The sequence below is a fragment of the Bombina bombina genome, chromosome 8, assembly GCF_027579735.1.
Source record: "Bombina bombina isolate aBomBom1 chromosome 8, aBomBom1.pri, whole genome shotgun sequence".
Classification (NCBI taxonomy): domain Eukaryota; kingdom Metazoa; phylum Chordata; class Amphibia; order Anura; family Bombinatoridae; genus Bombina; species Bombina bombina.
This window is the reverse complement of record NC_069506.1, coordinates 165,772,238-165,786,756: the sequence shown is the minus strand read 5'-3', so window position 1 is coordinate 165,786,756 and position 14,519 is coordinate 165,772,238. Positions and strand designations below refer to the sequence as shown.

The 14,519-nt window shown below is 36.9% G+C and overlaps 1 protein-coding gene across 1 annotated transcript in view; it reads right to left on the bottom strand.

Moving 5' to 3' along the window:
- The window catches only part of LMTK3 (lemur tyrosine kinase 3), a 154,821-nt gene extending 146,188 nt beyond the window's left edge, over window positions 1-8,633 (bottom strand). The window contains exon 1 of the mRNA XM_053689930.1: window positions 8,546-8,633. Within this exon, the coding sequence (XP_053545905.1) occupies window positions 8,546-8,633 (88 nt within the window). The remainder of the gene's footprint in view (window positions 1-8,545) is intronic.
- Window positions 8,634-14,519: the final 5,886 nt, after the last annotated feature.

Genomic DNA, 14,519 nt, shown 5'->3' with positions numbered 1-14,519 from the left:
AACTATTTTTAATTAATTAGTCTGTTTTAGATATGCACAGATCTCAACCTGTTTTATGTCCCTTGAATTAGTAAAAAGTGACCTATATTTACTCTCTATGCACATGAAGCTATATTTTCATTTTTTTACGTAAATACTTCAGTTCCAACATAGATCTTCAGGTAATTAGACAACATTGAGTCTAAAATCTAGTTTAACAAATATCATCTCACCAATTCAGGGAGCATTAATTGTTGTCATATTGGACTCCTCACTCGCCATTACTTTCCCCACATGACCATACAGAAATACTAAGCAAGTGCAACTACTTTCCATCTCATCTACCGAGCATCTTTAGATTTGGTCTTTCTTTGCAAAGATACAATCAAATCCACACAAACATCCTATCTATCATTAATCCAGGTTACCATTCATGTCAATATTAAAACTGACTCTCCATTAAAGGGTTAAAGTCAGAAAAATCATCCTAATCTACATAGAACTTAATAACTATGCACATTGCCATAACTTAGATCTTGTCTTAGGATAGTTCTCCAACTTTGTTCCTACAATCTTTACTCCAATACTACTGTCCTAGTCTGCCTTCCAGGTCTTGTCTTTATTTATCTTAACCCCTAACAAATAAAGATAATAATAATAATAATCATAATGATAATAATAATAGAAGCTAGCACCATATCCCACTAACATCATCAAGATGATCTCTTAACCGAACCAACTTTACAGCTATTTCTTACTTCTTCTTTATGCACTGTAACTATGTCCAGTGCTTCAAATAACTATAGGGTATTCACTTTAGAATTAAATGGTAATAATCTCTAGCGCAACAGGTGGGCAACGGGCAGCCAGGATGTCACATGTGCCCACCTAAGGTTTCTCCTGCAGGCTTGATCTATTCTTCTAAAGGAGGAAAAAATTAAAACATTATTCTACCAGAAAATGCACAACATCTATTTTATGCCATAAACACCTGTACTCCCTGTGGATTTAGTAAAACAAATTTAAAAACTCAGGGACAGACCATTGAATACAGAGGTGGACTTGGCCAGGGGGCAGAGTGGTATTAGCCCCCTGGGCCACCATTGGTTACGAAATGACCAGTGAAGAGAAATATTACGCATCACTCCGCAAAAAGTCAATAGTTTGTTTTTATAAAGCCCTGTTGCAGTAGTGTACATTGTTACTGCAGTCACTACCTGGCTCTATCTATCTATCCACATACACACATCCGTATGTTTTGCATTTGTCCCCTGGGCTAACAGCTGCCAGACCTCCTCTGATTGAGTAATATTGTTTGCCAGTTACTGTTCTGAATAAACTTTGTTTAGGATGAGCCCTTTAATCAGTAAAGAATCTGAAAAAGCATTAAACAGCATGAACTAAAGTATCACCAGCCTTTATCTGCTTTATGGTAATATGTACATATGCTTAGGCAACGTTTCTTCTTTCAGAGTTGTGCATTATACATAAAATAGCACAAATTGCACAGAAGCTTAGTTCACTAACCAGTTAATGATGTGCTCTGTGCAGATTTATAATCCACTCCAGCAACTATAATTTCCTTGTTGACAGATATGCAACAGACAATTTATCCGCCAAGATAACAAACTGCATTCTACACAGAACAGGTATTAAGCAGCAAAATAACCTATTAAAAATGACCTACAGGTTAAAGAGATTCACAGAGGTAATTCAGCTTGTGTATTTCTAGATCTTTATTCTATTCTGTTTCATGAAAAGGATTCAAATAATATCAGTATTACCTGTCAAATGTATTAAATTTGACTCACACATAACCATTATAGGCAATTCCATGGTGAACAGAAAGCAATTCTGTACATTTGTTAAACATAATTAAAAATGAATACATTGATAAACTTCTAATTGTTATATTGGTTTAGTAAATGTTACAAAAATCAAATATGTTTCTGAGAATTTGGGTCAGTATGAGTATAATGTAAAGCATGTGCTTATCTTAGTCTGCACTGAAAGCAGTACCCATTTACTAATGAATTCTTGTGTAGATCAGATGAATTGAAGATGCTGGATTCAGCTTCAGTAACTACATTATTATGTATGTAAATATGCAGAAAATAATTTATATGCATGTGTGCATTGGTATGAATAACACAGTGGTACCGTTCTATTGAAATCTGCACTTCAGATTATAGAATCAATGGCCCCATCTGAATCCAAAACATTATTATATGTTTATCTTTAGCTTTCTTTTCTAAGGTATTCTAATACATTAAAAGAACAACAGTTTGAATCAGTAAAGCCAATTGAATTAGTAAATAATATTACAGCAATATCCAATTATACACTAAAAAAGGCATAGACTGTATGAAACAAACATATGGCAGACTTTTCAAGAGGTTTTGAAAAATATTTTACAGGTCTTAAAAGAAGCAAAAGATAAGAGACCAAAAGCAAAATAAAAACATGGCTGGTAATTCCATATTGATGATAACAGGCAAATATTTTTCCATGTGCATTTATTTCACTAAACTATTAATATCAGTTCAGGTTTGCAATTAAAAGGACATAAAAGTACAAAAAGGAAATAATCTGTGTTAAAATCATCTACAGAGCAGCAAAGACCTGCTGGTAGCTAGCTGGACAAAGACAGTAGGAATATATTTGTAGCCACTAATCACCAGCTGAGCCTACCTAGTTATGTTTTTATTCAACAAAGGATACAAAGAGAACAAAGTCAATTTGATACAACATGCAAATCAAAAAGTTTATTAAAATGTCATGCTCTATCTGAACCATAAAAATGTCTTTTTTTATTTTCATGTCCCTTTTATTTCATGTAATTTTGAGTAATTTTATAACTGATTTGATTAAATGTCCAAGCACTTAATTTTAATAATAAATAAATATTCTGAGCAAAACAGCAAAATATGTCATACAAAGTAAATCAAAACATGTTAGTTGCTGGGAAAACTATTTTCTGATGGATTGGAATGCTGCTTTCAAATTGTCCCTATATAAGGTAAAGGTGGTTTGTGCCATAAATGCATTAAAATGCATTTATTGTTTTAAAAGATAGACAATCCCTTTATTACCCATTCCCCAGTTTTGCATAACCAACAATGTTATATTAATATACTTTTTACCTCTGTGATTACCTTGTATCTGAGCCTCTAGTGCCCCCTGGTCTCAATTCTTTTTGACAGACTTGCATTTTAGCCAATTAGTGCTGGCTCATAAATAACTCCACAGGAGTGAGCACAATGGTATCTATGTCTAGCTGTGAAAAACTGTCAAAATGCACTGAGGTAAGAAGAGGTTTTCAACAGTTTAGAAATCAGTTTGAGCCTACCTAGGTTTAGCTTTCAAAGAGAACAAAGCAAATTTGACGATAAAAGTAAATTGGATTTTTTTTTTAAATTGCATGCCATATCCTATACAGTAAAAGGCCAGGTATGTTTGTCCGATGCAGTCATGCGCAGTAGAGACTGCGTGAGACAAACAGACCTGGCCTTAACCTCTTAACAAACAGCACCGATGCACAGTAGAGACTGCGCGAGACAAGCCCGAAGGGTGGCGCTGGTCGTTAAGCTCTTAAAGGGAAAGTCTAGGCCAAAATAAACTTTCATGATTCAGATAGAGCATGTAATTTTAAACAATTTTCCAATTTACTTTTATCACCAATTTTGTTTTGCTCTCTTGGTCTTCTTACTTAAAAGCTTAACCTAGGAGGTTCATATGCTAATATCTTAGACCTTGAAGGCCACCTCTTTTCAGAATGCATTTTAACAGTTTTTCACCACTAGAGGGTGTTAGTTCACGTATTTCATATAGATAACACTGTTCTCGTGCACGTGAAGTTATCTGGGAGCAGGCACTGATTGGCTAAACTGCAAGTCTGTCTAAAGAACTGAAATAAGGGGGCAGTTTGCAGAGGCTTAGATACAAGATAATCACAGAGGTTAATAGTATATTATTATAACTGTGTTGGTTATGCAAAACTGGGGAATGGGTAATAAAGGGATTATCTATCTTTTAAAATAATAAAAATTCTGGTGTAGACTGTCCCTTTAAGGACCAGCATCGTACCCTCTATGACGCTGCTGTCCTGGGCCTCTCTCTGCCGCAATCTCATGCCCCAAGAGTGGGGCAGTGCAGAAATAGTCTTGCAGAGGTACTGAAGCAGAGAGGGACACTCTCTGTCCCTCTCTGCATCATGCAGTGATGGTGCAGATTGTTGGTGGTGTGGAGGGTTAGGAGGCAGGCATTTGGGCGGCCCATCACTGGAGTGGGGCGGGAGGGAGCGCGTGGGACTGCTGCGCTGCAGTTACATTTTGGCCCGTGTACATTGGCTTTAACACTAATTTAAATCATAAAAGTTTAATTTTGACTAGACTGTCCCTTTAAAATTGCTGCCCCCCCTGTGTCATTTGACAGCCATCAGCTAATAACAGACTCCTATATATATGCATTGTAAACTCTTGCACATTTTCAGTAGTAGCCTTCAAGGGCTTAGATATTAGCATATTAGCATATGAGTCTACCTAAGTATAGCTTTCAACAAAGAATACCAAGAAAACAAAGCAAATTTGATGATAAAAGTAAAAGTTGATTACAATTGCATGCCCTTTCTGAATCATGAAAGTTTAATTTTGACTTGACTGTCCCTTTAAATAGCGGGAAGTATGCTGTCACTTTAAATGTGGGAAGTATGCTGTCACAAGTTTTTCAAATAGATGTTACTGTGAATTGCAAAAAGCCATTAGATTTTTCAAGTGAAATCTGATGGATTGGAATAGCTGTCATAGTACTGAAGAAGCTAAATTCCTCTGTTGTAAATGCTAATTGTCCCGTGTATTCAGCATCCATGTCCTTATTTACACTTTTAGGGGTCTATTTATCAAGCTCGGAACGGAGCTTGATGCCCCGTGTTTCTGGCGAGCCTTCAGGCTCGCCAGAAATACAAGTTGTAAAGCAGCGGTCTAAAGACCGCTGCTCCATAACCTGTCCGCCTGTTCTGAGGCGGCGGACAGAAATCAACCCGATCGAATACGATTGGGTTGATTGACACCCCCTGCTAGCGGCTGATTGGCTGCAAATCTGCAGGGGGCGGCATTGCACCAGCAGTTCACAAGAACTGCTGGTGCAATGATAAATACAGACAGCGCATGCTGTCGGCATTTATCGATGTGCTACGGACATGGTTCACTATAGCGGATCATGTCTGTCCGCACAATGATAAATGGACCCCTTAATGTATATAAAGCCACAAGATATTCATAAACAGTCAGGACTTTTACTCACATGTGCCCAGTGACATTTTCTATAGCTAGCATTAGCTCTGTGCAAACAAACATACTGATACTTAACAAGAAGCTTCAATCCTCACATAATGGGGCCGAATTATCAAGCGTATGCTGTCTGCATTTATCGATGTGCGGCGGACATGATACGCTACATCCGTCCGCACTTTAATAAATCGGCCCCAAAGTCTCTGATAGAATATATATGTGTAAAATGCATGGAAAGTGGACAGTACATTCGTATGATGTGACAGCCAGTGTTAACGTGACTCTAGGCCACTACCTTATTTTCCTAATGGTAAATCCAGTACAGGCTGCCAAATTAGGCCTAGTTTCCATTGAGGTGGCACAGTTTGGAAACTGAAGTAAAAACATTTATCTTCATTAAAGTCTATGGAGAATTTTTAACCCCTTGAGTGCTAACGACGGCTCTGAGCCGTTACAGAGTTTCCCACTCTGGTGCTAACGACAGTTCAGAGCCGTCGCTAGCACTCTCCCACATTGAGGGAGATCTGGGGGCTCCCACCCGCTCCTACCCCGGCGATCGTGCCTATGAAGTGACAGGCATTGCCGGGGCTTCGTGTTTTGCGCAGTGACGTCACGCGCAATGACGTGATGACATCACCGTGCAACTTTATTAACAAGTAACAATACAAAGTATAGGGAAAGGGGGCATGATGCTTAGACGCCTGTATCTCAGGCATCTAAGCAGCTACAGACCCCCAAGACCCACCATTGGAAAGGTAATTGCTTAACCTTTCCAATGGTGTAAGTCTTGGGGATCTGAAAAAAAATATATAAAAGTTAAAAAAAAAATTAAAAAAAAAAAAATCACCTTAGCACCCAGGTGGGAAAGTGCTTAGCACTCAAAGGGTTAAGTTACCACCATTTTCCAGATTTTCCAATCTCAATGGAAACTAGGCCTTAGTTTGCATTCAAGTTGGTATTACACCTCTAAAGCGTATGGGCACATGCTCATTAGACACATTGTTTTGTACTTGAGCAATATGACTAGCATGTACATTAAAGGGGCATGAAGGTCTAAATGAAAGGTTCATGGTACAGACAGAGGGGCCAATTTATTAATGTGCGAGCGGCCATAAAACAATGTAGCATATCATGTCCGCCGCACATCGATAAATGCCGACAGCATACGTTGTCGGCATTTAATATTACACAAGCAGTTCTTGTGAAGTGCTTGTGCAATGCCGCCCCCTGCAGATTTGCGGCCAATCGGCCTGAAGGCTTGTGCGGAAACAGGGGCATCAAGCTCCATTCGGAGCTTGATCATTCGGCCCCAGAGCATGTACATTTAAGAGAATTTTCAATGTATTTCTGTAATCAATTTTACTTTGTTCCTTTGGTATAATTTGTTGAAAAGCATACCGAGGTAAGTTCAGGAGCAGCAATGCACTACTGGGAGCTAGCTGGTTATTGGTGGCTACACAGACATGCTTCTTGTTATAGGCTCACCTGATGTGTCCAGCTAGCTCCTCATAGTGCATTGGTTATCTGAAGCTGACATTAACTATGCATTTACACCTTTGTTGGGGGTTAAATACTTGTGCAAGCACTAGTGCAATAGCACAAAGCATTTTTCTTTTGCTTAATAAAAGGCTACAAACAAATTCTCTGACTAAATATACTATGTCTAGGCAGCTACCTACTGTAATCTGTGTCTAGGCAGCTACCTACTTTGTGCACTGACAATTCTGGCCATAAAGGAACAGTCTATTCCAAATGTTTTATTGTTTAAAAATATATGTAACCCTTTATTACCCATTCCCCAGTTTTACTTAACCAATACTGTTATATTAATGTACTTTTTACCACTGTGATTACCTTAATCTAAGCCTCTGCAGACTGCCCCCTTATTTCAGTGCTATTTACAGACTTGCTTTTTAGCCAATTGGTGCAGGCCCATGAATAACTCCACAGGAGTGAGTATGATGTTATCTATATGGCATTCATGAATGAGAAGTGTCTTGCTGTGAAAAGCTATAAAAATGCACTGAGATAAAGGTGGCCTGCAGGGGCTTAGAAACAGGCTGAAATTTAGAGGTTTAAAGGTTATAAAGTATATTAATATAACAATGTTGGCTGTGCAAAGCTGGATAGTAAAGGCATTATCTATCCTTTTAAACAATAAAGTATTTGGCATCTTTAGTTTTTACATTAAACTTTATATATATTTGCATTTGTGTAGCATATATAGCACTTTCCACATAATTAGCTTTTGCAGGTGGTATCTGGTACTGCATATCAAATGCCCTATAAATTGTTGTTATTGTGTACAGGATAATCATAGCTCTGGCTACCTCTGGGAATTTATCAGGTAAGCACATAGCATCTTTATGGGGAATTACTGAAGAGAAAGGTCTTTTATGATTAATTGAGCTCCAATGTCTATGAAATCATGATCATGCTTTCAATGTTAGGCTCCACTGTTAAGATACCTCACTAGCATAGCTGAATATCACTTTCTTATCAGGTACTGCCTTGTCTATGGGGTATATTCCAATCATTTAATAAAGCTTTACAAACTATTTAGCTACAAACATTGCCATAGAGACTTTAAAGGTAAATTTTGCAGAGGTAAAGTACTGATAAGCTTTGAAATGGATTAGAATATACCTAGATATGTCCACTAACCAAGATTAATTAATTATCTCAGCCCATGAAACACTATTTGAATTGTAAGTACTGGGGTTTTGCTACAGCACATAAAGGGAATGCCTATATTTTTGGCAGCTAAGGGGGTTAAAAAAAGCAAATGTATCTTTTTTTAGAAATTAGCAGTTTTAAAGGACATAAGCTCAGACCTCTCAAGTGTGTATCTCATTAATCTCAACCAGACATGAAATAGCTGCAACGTCATTAAACCTAACAAAATGTGATCACTTGTTATTTATTTATTTAATAATATTTTTTTTTTTAGAAATTGCAAACACTAGCAATCTATAATTGGAAAGGCTTGGAAAAGGCCACATGAAAACAGCTGACGAACAAAGGGAATTACAGGTAAAAAAAAAATATCACACATGAGAGAAGAAAGGAGGAAGTGGATACATGACTTTAAATAAGATAAGCAAAATATCACAGAATATATGAAAAAAGGCAACAGATAAAGGACGGTTGGTCTCTCATAGCAAACACGCTGGATAACGCTCATTGTAAATCCAGGTGAATGCACACTGATTCAGTATGGAGAAGAATGGATTAGAATTAAACACAGGGGAGAAAAAAAAGAGGAGGGGAACACTCACCGCTTTCTGCTGGGGCTGCCAAGGCCTTTTCGGGGTTGAAATACGACATGGAAACCACCAAGAGAAACAGGGGGTCCAGTTTCAGCATCTTAGGGGGGCAGAGTCTCTGTTCCCGGAGAGATCAGACTCTGCTACAGCACAGCCGGAGAGAAGAGAGAGACACAGAAAGCAGTGCAGATTGCAAATACAAACAGAGACCCATGTAAATAAAACAAATGACATATTAAACATGAAATAGGATAACAAAAATAAAAAAAAGATATATACTAGCTTTCTTATGAAAACACCTGGCAATATGCAGCATATAAAAGCTTAGACATAATGACATGTGAGCAGATTTGAGTTTGTGTATAAATTATGTCATTGCTCCTTTTGTGTTTGATTGGAATCAGCATTGCAAATGAAAAGAAAAGTAGAAGGGGCCTTTATTTGCCCGTGTCTTACCTGCTTCCCCATTGGTATGATGGCATTTCAAAATGCGAAGCTTTAGTTCTCATATTCCAAAAAAATATATATATCAATAGATATATATCAGCTTGTTTAGAGGATAAAAAAAAAAATCACACAAAACCCAAAGATTGTATAGGCAAGAAAAAAGGTTCTGTTGGTTTTCTCTCAGCCAGACAGAGAACTAGTGGTAAAGGATGCTGTTGTTCAATGGTATTATCTCTGTTGTCTGCTGCTGAATAAAATTAAAATATATATGTACACATTTAAATGCATATCAATGTGCATTTGTTATAAAAACACAATATAAATAAATGGTATATAATATAAATGTAGTGAGATTGATTTTTTTTTTCTTCTCTGTATGTTGCAAGGGCCCCCTTCTATGTGATGGATAGAAGACCCTCCTATTATCCCTCCCACCTGCCTGCATATATAAAGATAGCAATTGGTTGCTAGGTCTGTCTTTTAGGATCACTAGAAGAAGAGATGCTGTAAAGGGGAGGGATGAGGGTGTCGTCATGGAGACATTGGTGCTAGCAGCTTCAGCAGCAGAAGCAGCAATAACGGAGAGACTGCAGGAGAAGGGCTGAAGCTAATTTGGTGGAAAGGCTGAGCTGACTTAACCTCCATTGTGGTGACGGCTGGGAAGATTTAGAAGGACCAAGGGGACATATATGAGTCATCAGCCCCCTCATATGAATTGCATACCTATAAAAGCAATATTTGTTGGCATGTGCACATATAGTATCTAAAATGCTAGCAATATTTAGTTATTGCATATGTGACTGTAATGGAATTACGGGGCTATTTCTAGGGAAATAAAACCAATAAAGATCCATGTAAAACGGAATAATTTGATTTGAATTTTGACAGTGGATTTAATATTTTAAAAATCAAATTGCTTGCAAAACAACTAATTGAAAAAAAAAATAGTAGTGAAGTTGATAACATAAATCCCAAGGTATCAAAAAGTTACACTGCATGACTATGGTAAACATTTTATTATTAAATAATTAACCATTTTATATGACATCTAAATTAAAGGGGCAGAAAGTTAAAAACTGAAATGTGCATAAATGAAAGAAGAATTTTTACATTATACTTCCATTATCGAAAATGCTTCTAGTAAAAGATATTACTGTTTCAGCGGCATATGCACATATGCTATATGTGACTAGAGCATCAGGATTGATACACCATGCCTGCTCAGAGACTGGCAGTGATGTATATTGCACCAGTGAAGACTTAATTTGTGTCATACACTGCTGACAGAAGGGGTGGTGTTTGAATGCTGGTTTATGGGGCACTCACAGCATATGTGCATATGCTGCTGAAAAACAGTAATAAATTGTATTAGAAGGATATTTGCTAATGGATGAATATTGCAAAAAATGTGTTTATTTAAAATTTACATGCACCCATGCACGTTTTAATTTTGACCTTTGTATCCCTTTAATGGTAGATAGGAGCTATCTAATCTGCCATTTCCTTATTTAATACCAAGCCTATCATATTAAATATAGATTATAGTTACTTGTTTATAACACAGACTAGCTTTTATTATTTTCTTCCAGTATACAAGTGTTTTAGAAATATTCTTATCCATCTGACCTACTACTACTGAATGACACAGAAAATGAGCTTAAAGGGATACCGAACCCAATTTTTTTTTTCTTTCATGATTTAGATAGAGCATTTAATTTTAAGCAACTTTCTAATGTACTCCTATTATAATTTTTTCTTCTTTCTCTTGGTATCTTTATTTGAAAAAGCAGGAATGTAAACTTACGAGCACCCTTTTTTGGTTCAGCACCCTGGATAGTGCTTGCTGGTTGGTGGCTGCATTTAGAGGGATATGAAACCCAATTTTTTTCTTTCATGATTCAGATAGAGCAGGCAATTTTAAGCAACTTTCTAATTTACTCCTATTATCAATTTTTTGGTTCAGCACCTGGGTAGCGCTTGCTGAAAGGTGGCTAAAAATGTACCCACCAATCAGCAAGCGCTACCCATGGTGCAAAACCAAAAATGGGCCAGTTTCTAAGCTTACATTTCTGCTTTTTCAAATAAAGATACCAAGAAAATGAAGAAAATTTGATAATAGGAGTAAATAAGAAAGTTTCTTAAAATTGCATGCTCTATCTGAATCATGAAAGAAAAAATTTAGGTTTCATATCCCTGTAAAGGGTCACAATTATTGAAAAAAATACATACTCTAATTTGTTAGAGCGTGTAATTTCAATATTATTGACCCTACACTACTGTGTGTTTAAATCCCCGCAAAGGGGTTAAACACAAAGAAGAAGTAACACTCAGGATCCGCAAAGGACTGCAGGCTACTGCTACAGTTTTGTGCTTCTTGATCTGAATAAACAGCAAGTCACATTATGTTGCAACAAGGGTGTTTCCTCAATAAAATTAAAACTATCATATTAATAAGTATTGTATTATAGAAGTGCATGTATGAAATATTTTAGGGTCACTAAGGGCAGAAACGGACCTACTCAACAGTGGGCCCTGGTGCAATTTTTTTTTTGAGGGCCCCTAAGGTAACTCAGCAGTAAGCAATAATAATAATAATATAGATGGTTATCAGTATAATGAATTTAAGGCTAAATAGATGAATCTACAACCTGCACTAAAAAAAAGCTTCTCTGCATTAGGATTGTACACATTCTGCAGACACCTTTGTATAGACTGACTGCAATGGGCCCTGGTGCCACTGTACCTGCTGTACCAATGGTAGTTCCGACCCTGACTAAGGGCCAGATTAATTAAATGTGCGCTGGTATTACAAGTTAGGTGCAATGCGAAGGTGACCTCACGGTTGCATTGCATGGAAGCATTGTGCTCACAAGACACGTCAGACACGGCATGAAAACTAGAAGAACTAGCGCAGCGAAGGGGGTAGTCGCATAGTGATGGGCAGCAATTTTAAATATATATGTATATGAATATATACATATATATTTATGTGTTAATTAAAACATAAAAATATATGCATATAAGCATATACATATATAGTTACAGGGAACACACAGTTCCCATAGACCGCAATGTAAAGGCTACACCCGCGACTTTTAAGCCCTAAACATTGCTTAGTGCAGTAGTTTTTTATGAAACAAAAATGCTACTTTTTTTCATTAAAAACTAAAAGACCCTTTATTATGGAGGCATTTGGGGCATCTGATCTCTGGTTAATCTTCTGAGTATTAATTGCTACTGCGAGCTTGCGGTAGCAATAACCAGCCACCAGAGCAGGAATATGCTTGGTATTTGCTATGCCGCTATGGAAAGTGATTGTAAAGCCTACTGGTATTAGTCTGAAGAAAACTGTTTCAGTCTATAGGGGGCAGTGCAGGGCAGATTGAAGAGCACCTGCGTGAGTTAAAAAGTAAATTTATTTATGGGCAACATGTTACAGTTACGTCCATAGCATTAAAAAAAGTCCATATAGTGTATATAAAAGGGAAAGGGAAAGGGAAAGTTTGGGTTCCCTTTAAATACATATAATATAACTTTCTAACCTTTGTATAATACAAAAAAACAAACAAACATGGCCTAAAACAAATAAACTTGTATTAGTGCTACTTCAATAAATTGCAATATTCAACTCAAAATGAGCTACATAGCTTATAATGGGACTTTACCTTCTAGAAATTCTAATAGTACTTTGAAGCACCTTAAGATCTCGGCTTCACTCTAGAAAGTAGCTTAAATGAATGTGCCCCATAGAAATAGTGAGTTAGACCAAATCAACAATTTAAGATCTGGTTTATAGAACAATGGGCTTAATTTCAATCAATGTGAATTTTCTTGCAAAGCGCACTGCATGGGTTTTCATGTGGTTTTCAAGTTTGAACCCATTCTAGAAGACTGTAAGACCCTACAATAACCCATAAAACAAACTCTTTTCAAATGCAACGATTCCAAGAAAGCCCCCTCTGCACTTTGCATGGGTGTCACTGGTATTCCAATTAACCATAAATCATTTTTGTTTACTGTTGTCAAAGGATTTGTGAACTTTTCAGTTTACAACTTTGTTGCATTTAAAATGTATGTTTGATTTGTTTTCAATGGCATTTCTTGACTGTTTCCATGGCTTAAAAGAACATTAAACACTATTTGCTATTACATGCAATTTGCAAACAATATAAGAAAAAACTCTGATATAGGGACCAAAAATGGAAGAATATCACTTTTAGTGAATAATATAAGGATGCCAAATAAAAAATAACAAGCGTAAAACAATAGCCTCTAAATACTGAAATAAAAAGCTAAATCCTGAAATACCCTGGTTCTTAGAATTTCATTGCTTAATTTTTGTGTAACAAGATTTTGCTGTTAAGTCGTTTTTTACTTCAAACGTCTATTTACACTGATTTATCCATTTCACTTACTGATTGGAATGAGAGTTAAAAATTCCTGACCTGTTATACAATCATTTTTTTCGTAATTTTTCTGATTAATTTAAACGGCGCAATTAAATACAAACATTATAAAAAGCATTCATGTAAACTGCTGCCATATAGTGCGGCAGACATGTGCATGCTCCTAAGCTTACTGACCTGCTTTTAAACAAAGGATACTAAGGGAATGAAGTAATTAGATAATAGAAATAAATTGGATCGTTTTTCAAATTTTACACTCTGGGGCCTATCTATCAAGCTCCGAAAGGAGCTTGACGGCCCGTGTTTCTGGCGAGTCTTCAGACTCGCCAGAAACAGCAGTTATGAAGCAGCGGTCACAAAGACCGCTGCTCCATAACCCTGTCCGCCTGCTCTGAGCAGGCGGACAGGAATCGCAACAATTCAACCCGATCGAGTACGATCGGGTTGATTGACAGCTCCCTGCTGGTGGCCCATTGGCAACGAGTCTGCAGGGGGCGGCGTTGCACCGGCAGCTCTTGTGAGCTGCTGGTGCAATGTTAAATGCGGAGAGCGTATTGCTCTCCGCACTCAGCGATGTCTTGCGGACCTGATCCGCACTGTCGGATCAGGTCCGCAAGACATTTCTTAAATATGCCTCTCTATCTGTAATATGAAAGATAATTATTATTTTTTTGGTTTTATGTGAATAAGACTTACTTTACATTAGGTTTTATATTGTAATGCATTTGCATATCCTTTTTTTTTAAATAAAGAATACTACATAGAAAGCTACCGAGGTTTCAAAGTACAACTTTATTAATACCATTGAGCTATCCCACAATTCCCATATAGCCCACTGTTAGATCTCCCAGATTGAGAAACCCAGATTAGTCTACCTCACTGTTGATCAGATTCAGAGCAGAACCAGTTGTGTAAAAAAAATATAAAGGATTGTGATTGAGATTATCCCCTCAAAATCTTATTCAGACATTAGGAAACATTCCTAAATGCAAAAATGTACTACTATTTGTTATTTAAAAGAATATCAGGATTATTGTTTAGTACAATCATTGGGTTACATTCATAGATCTCTATTATGTTTCCAAGGAGTCTTTTTGTTCATCAAAATCATGTTTGCAATTCATTAAAGGGAC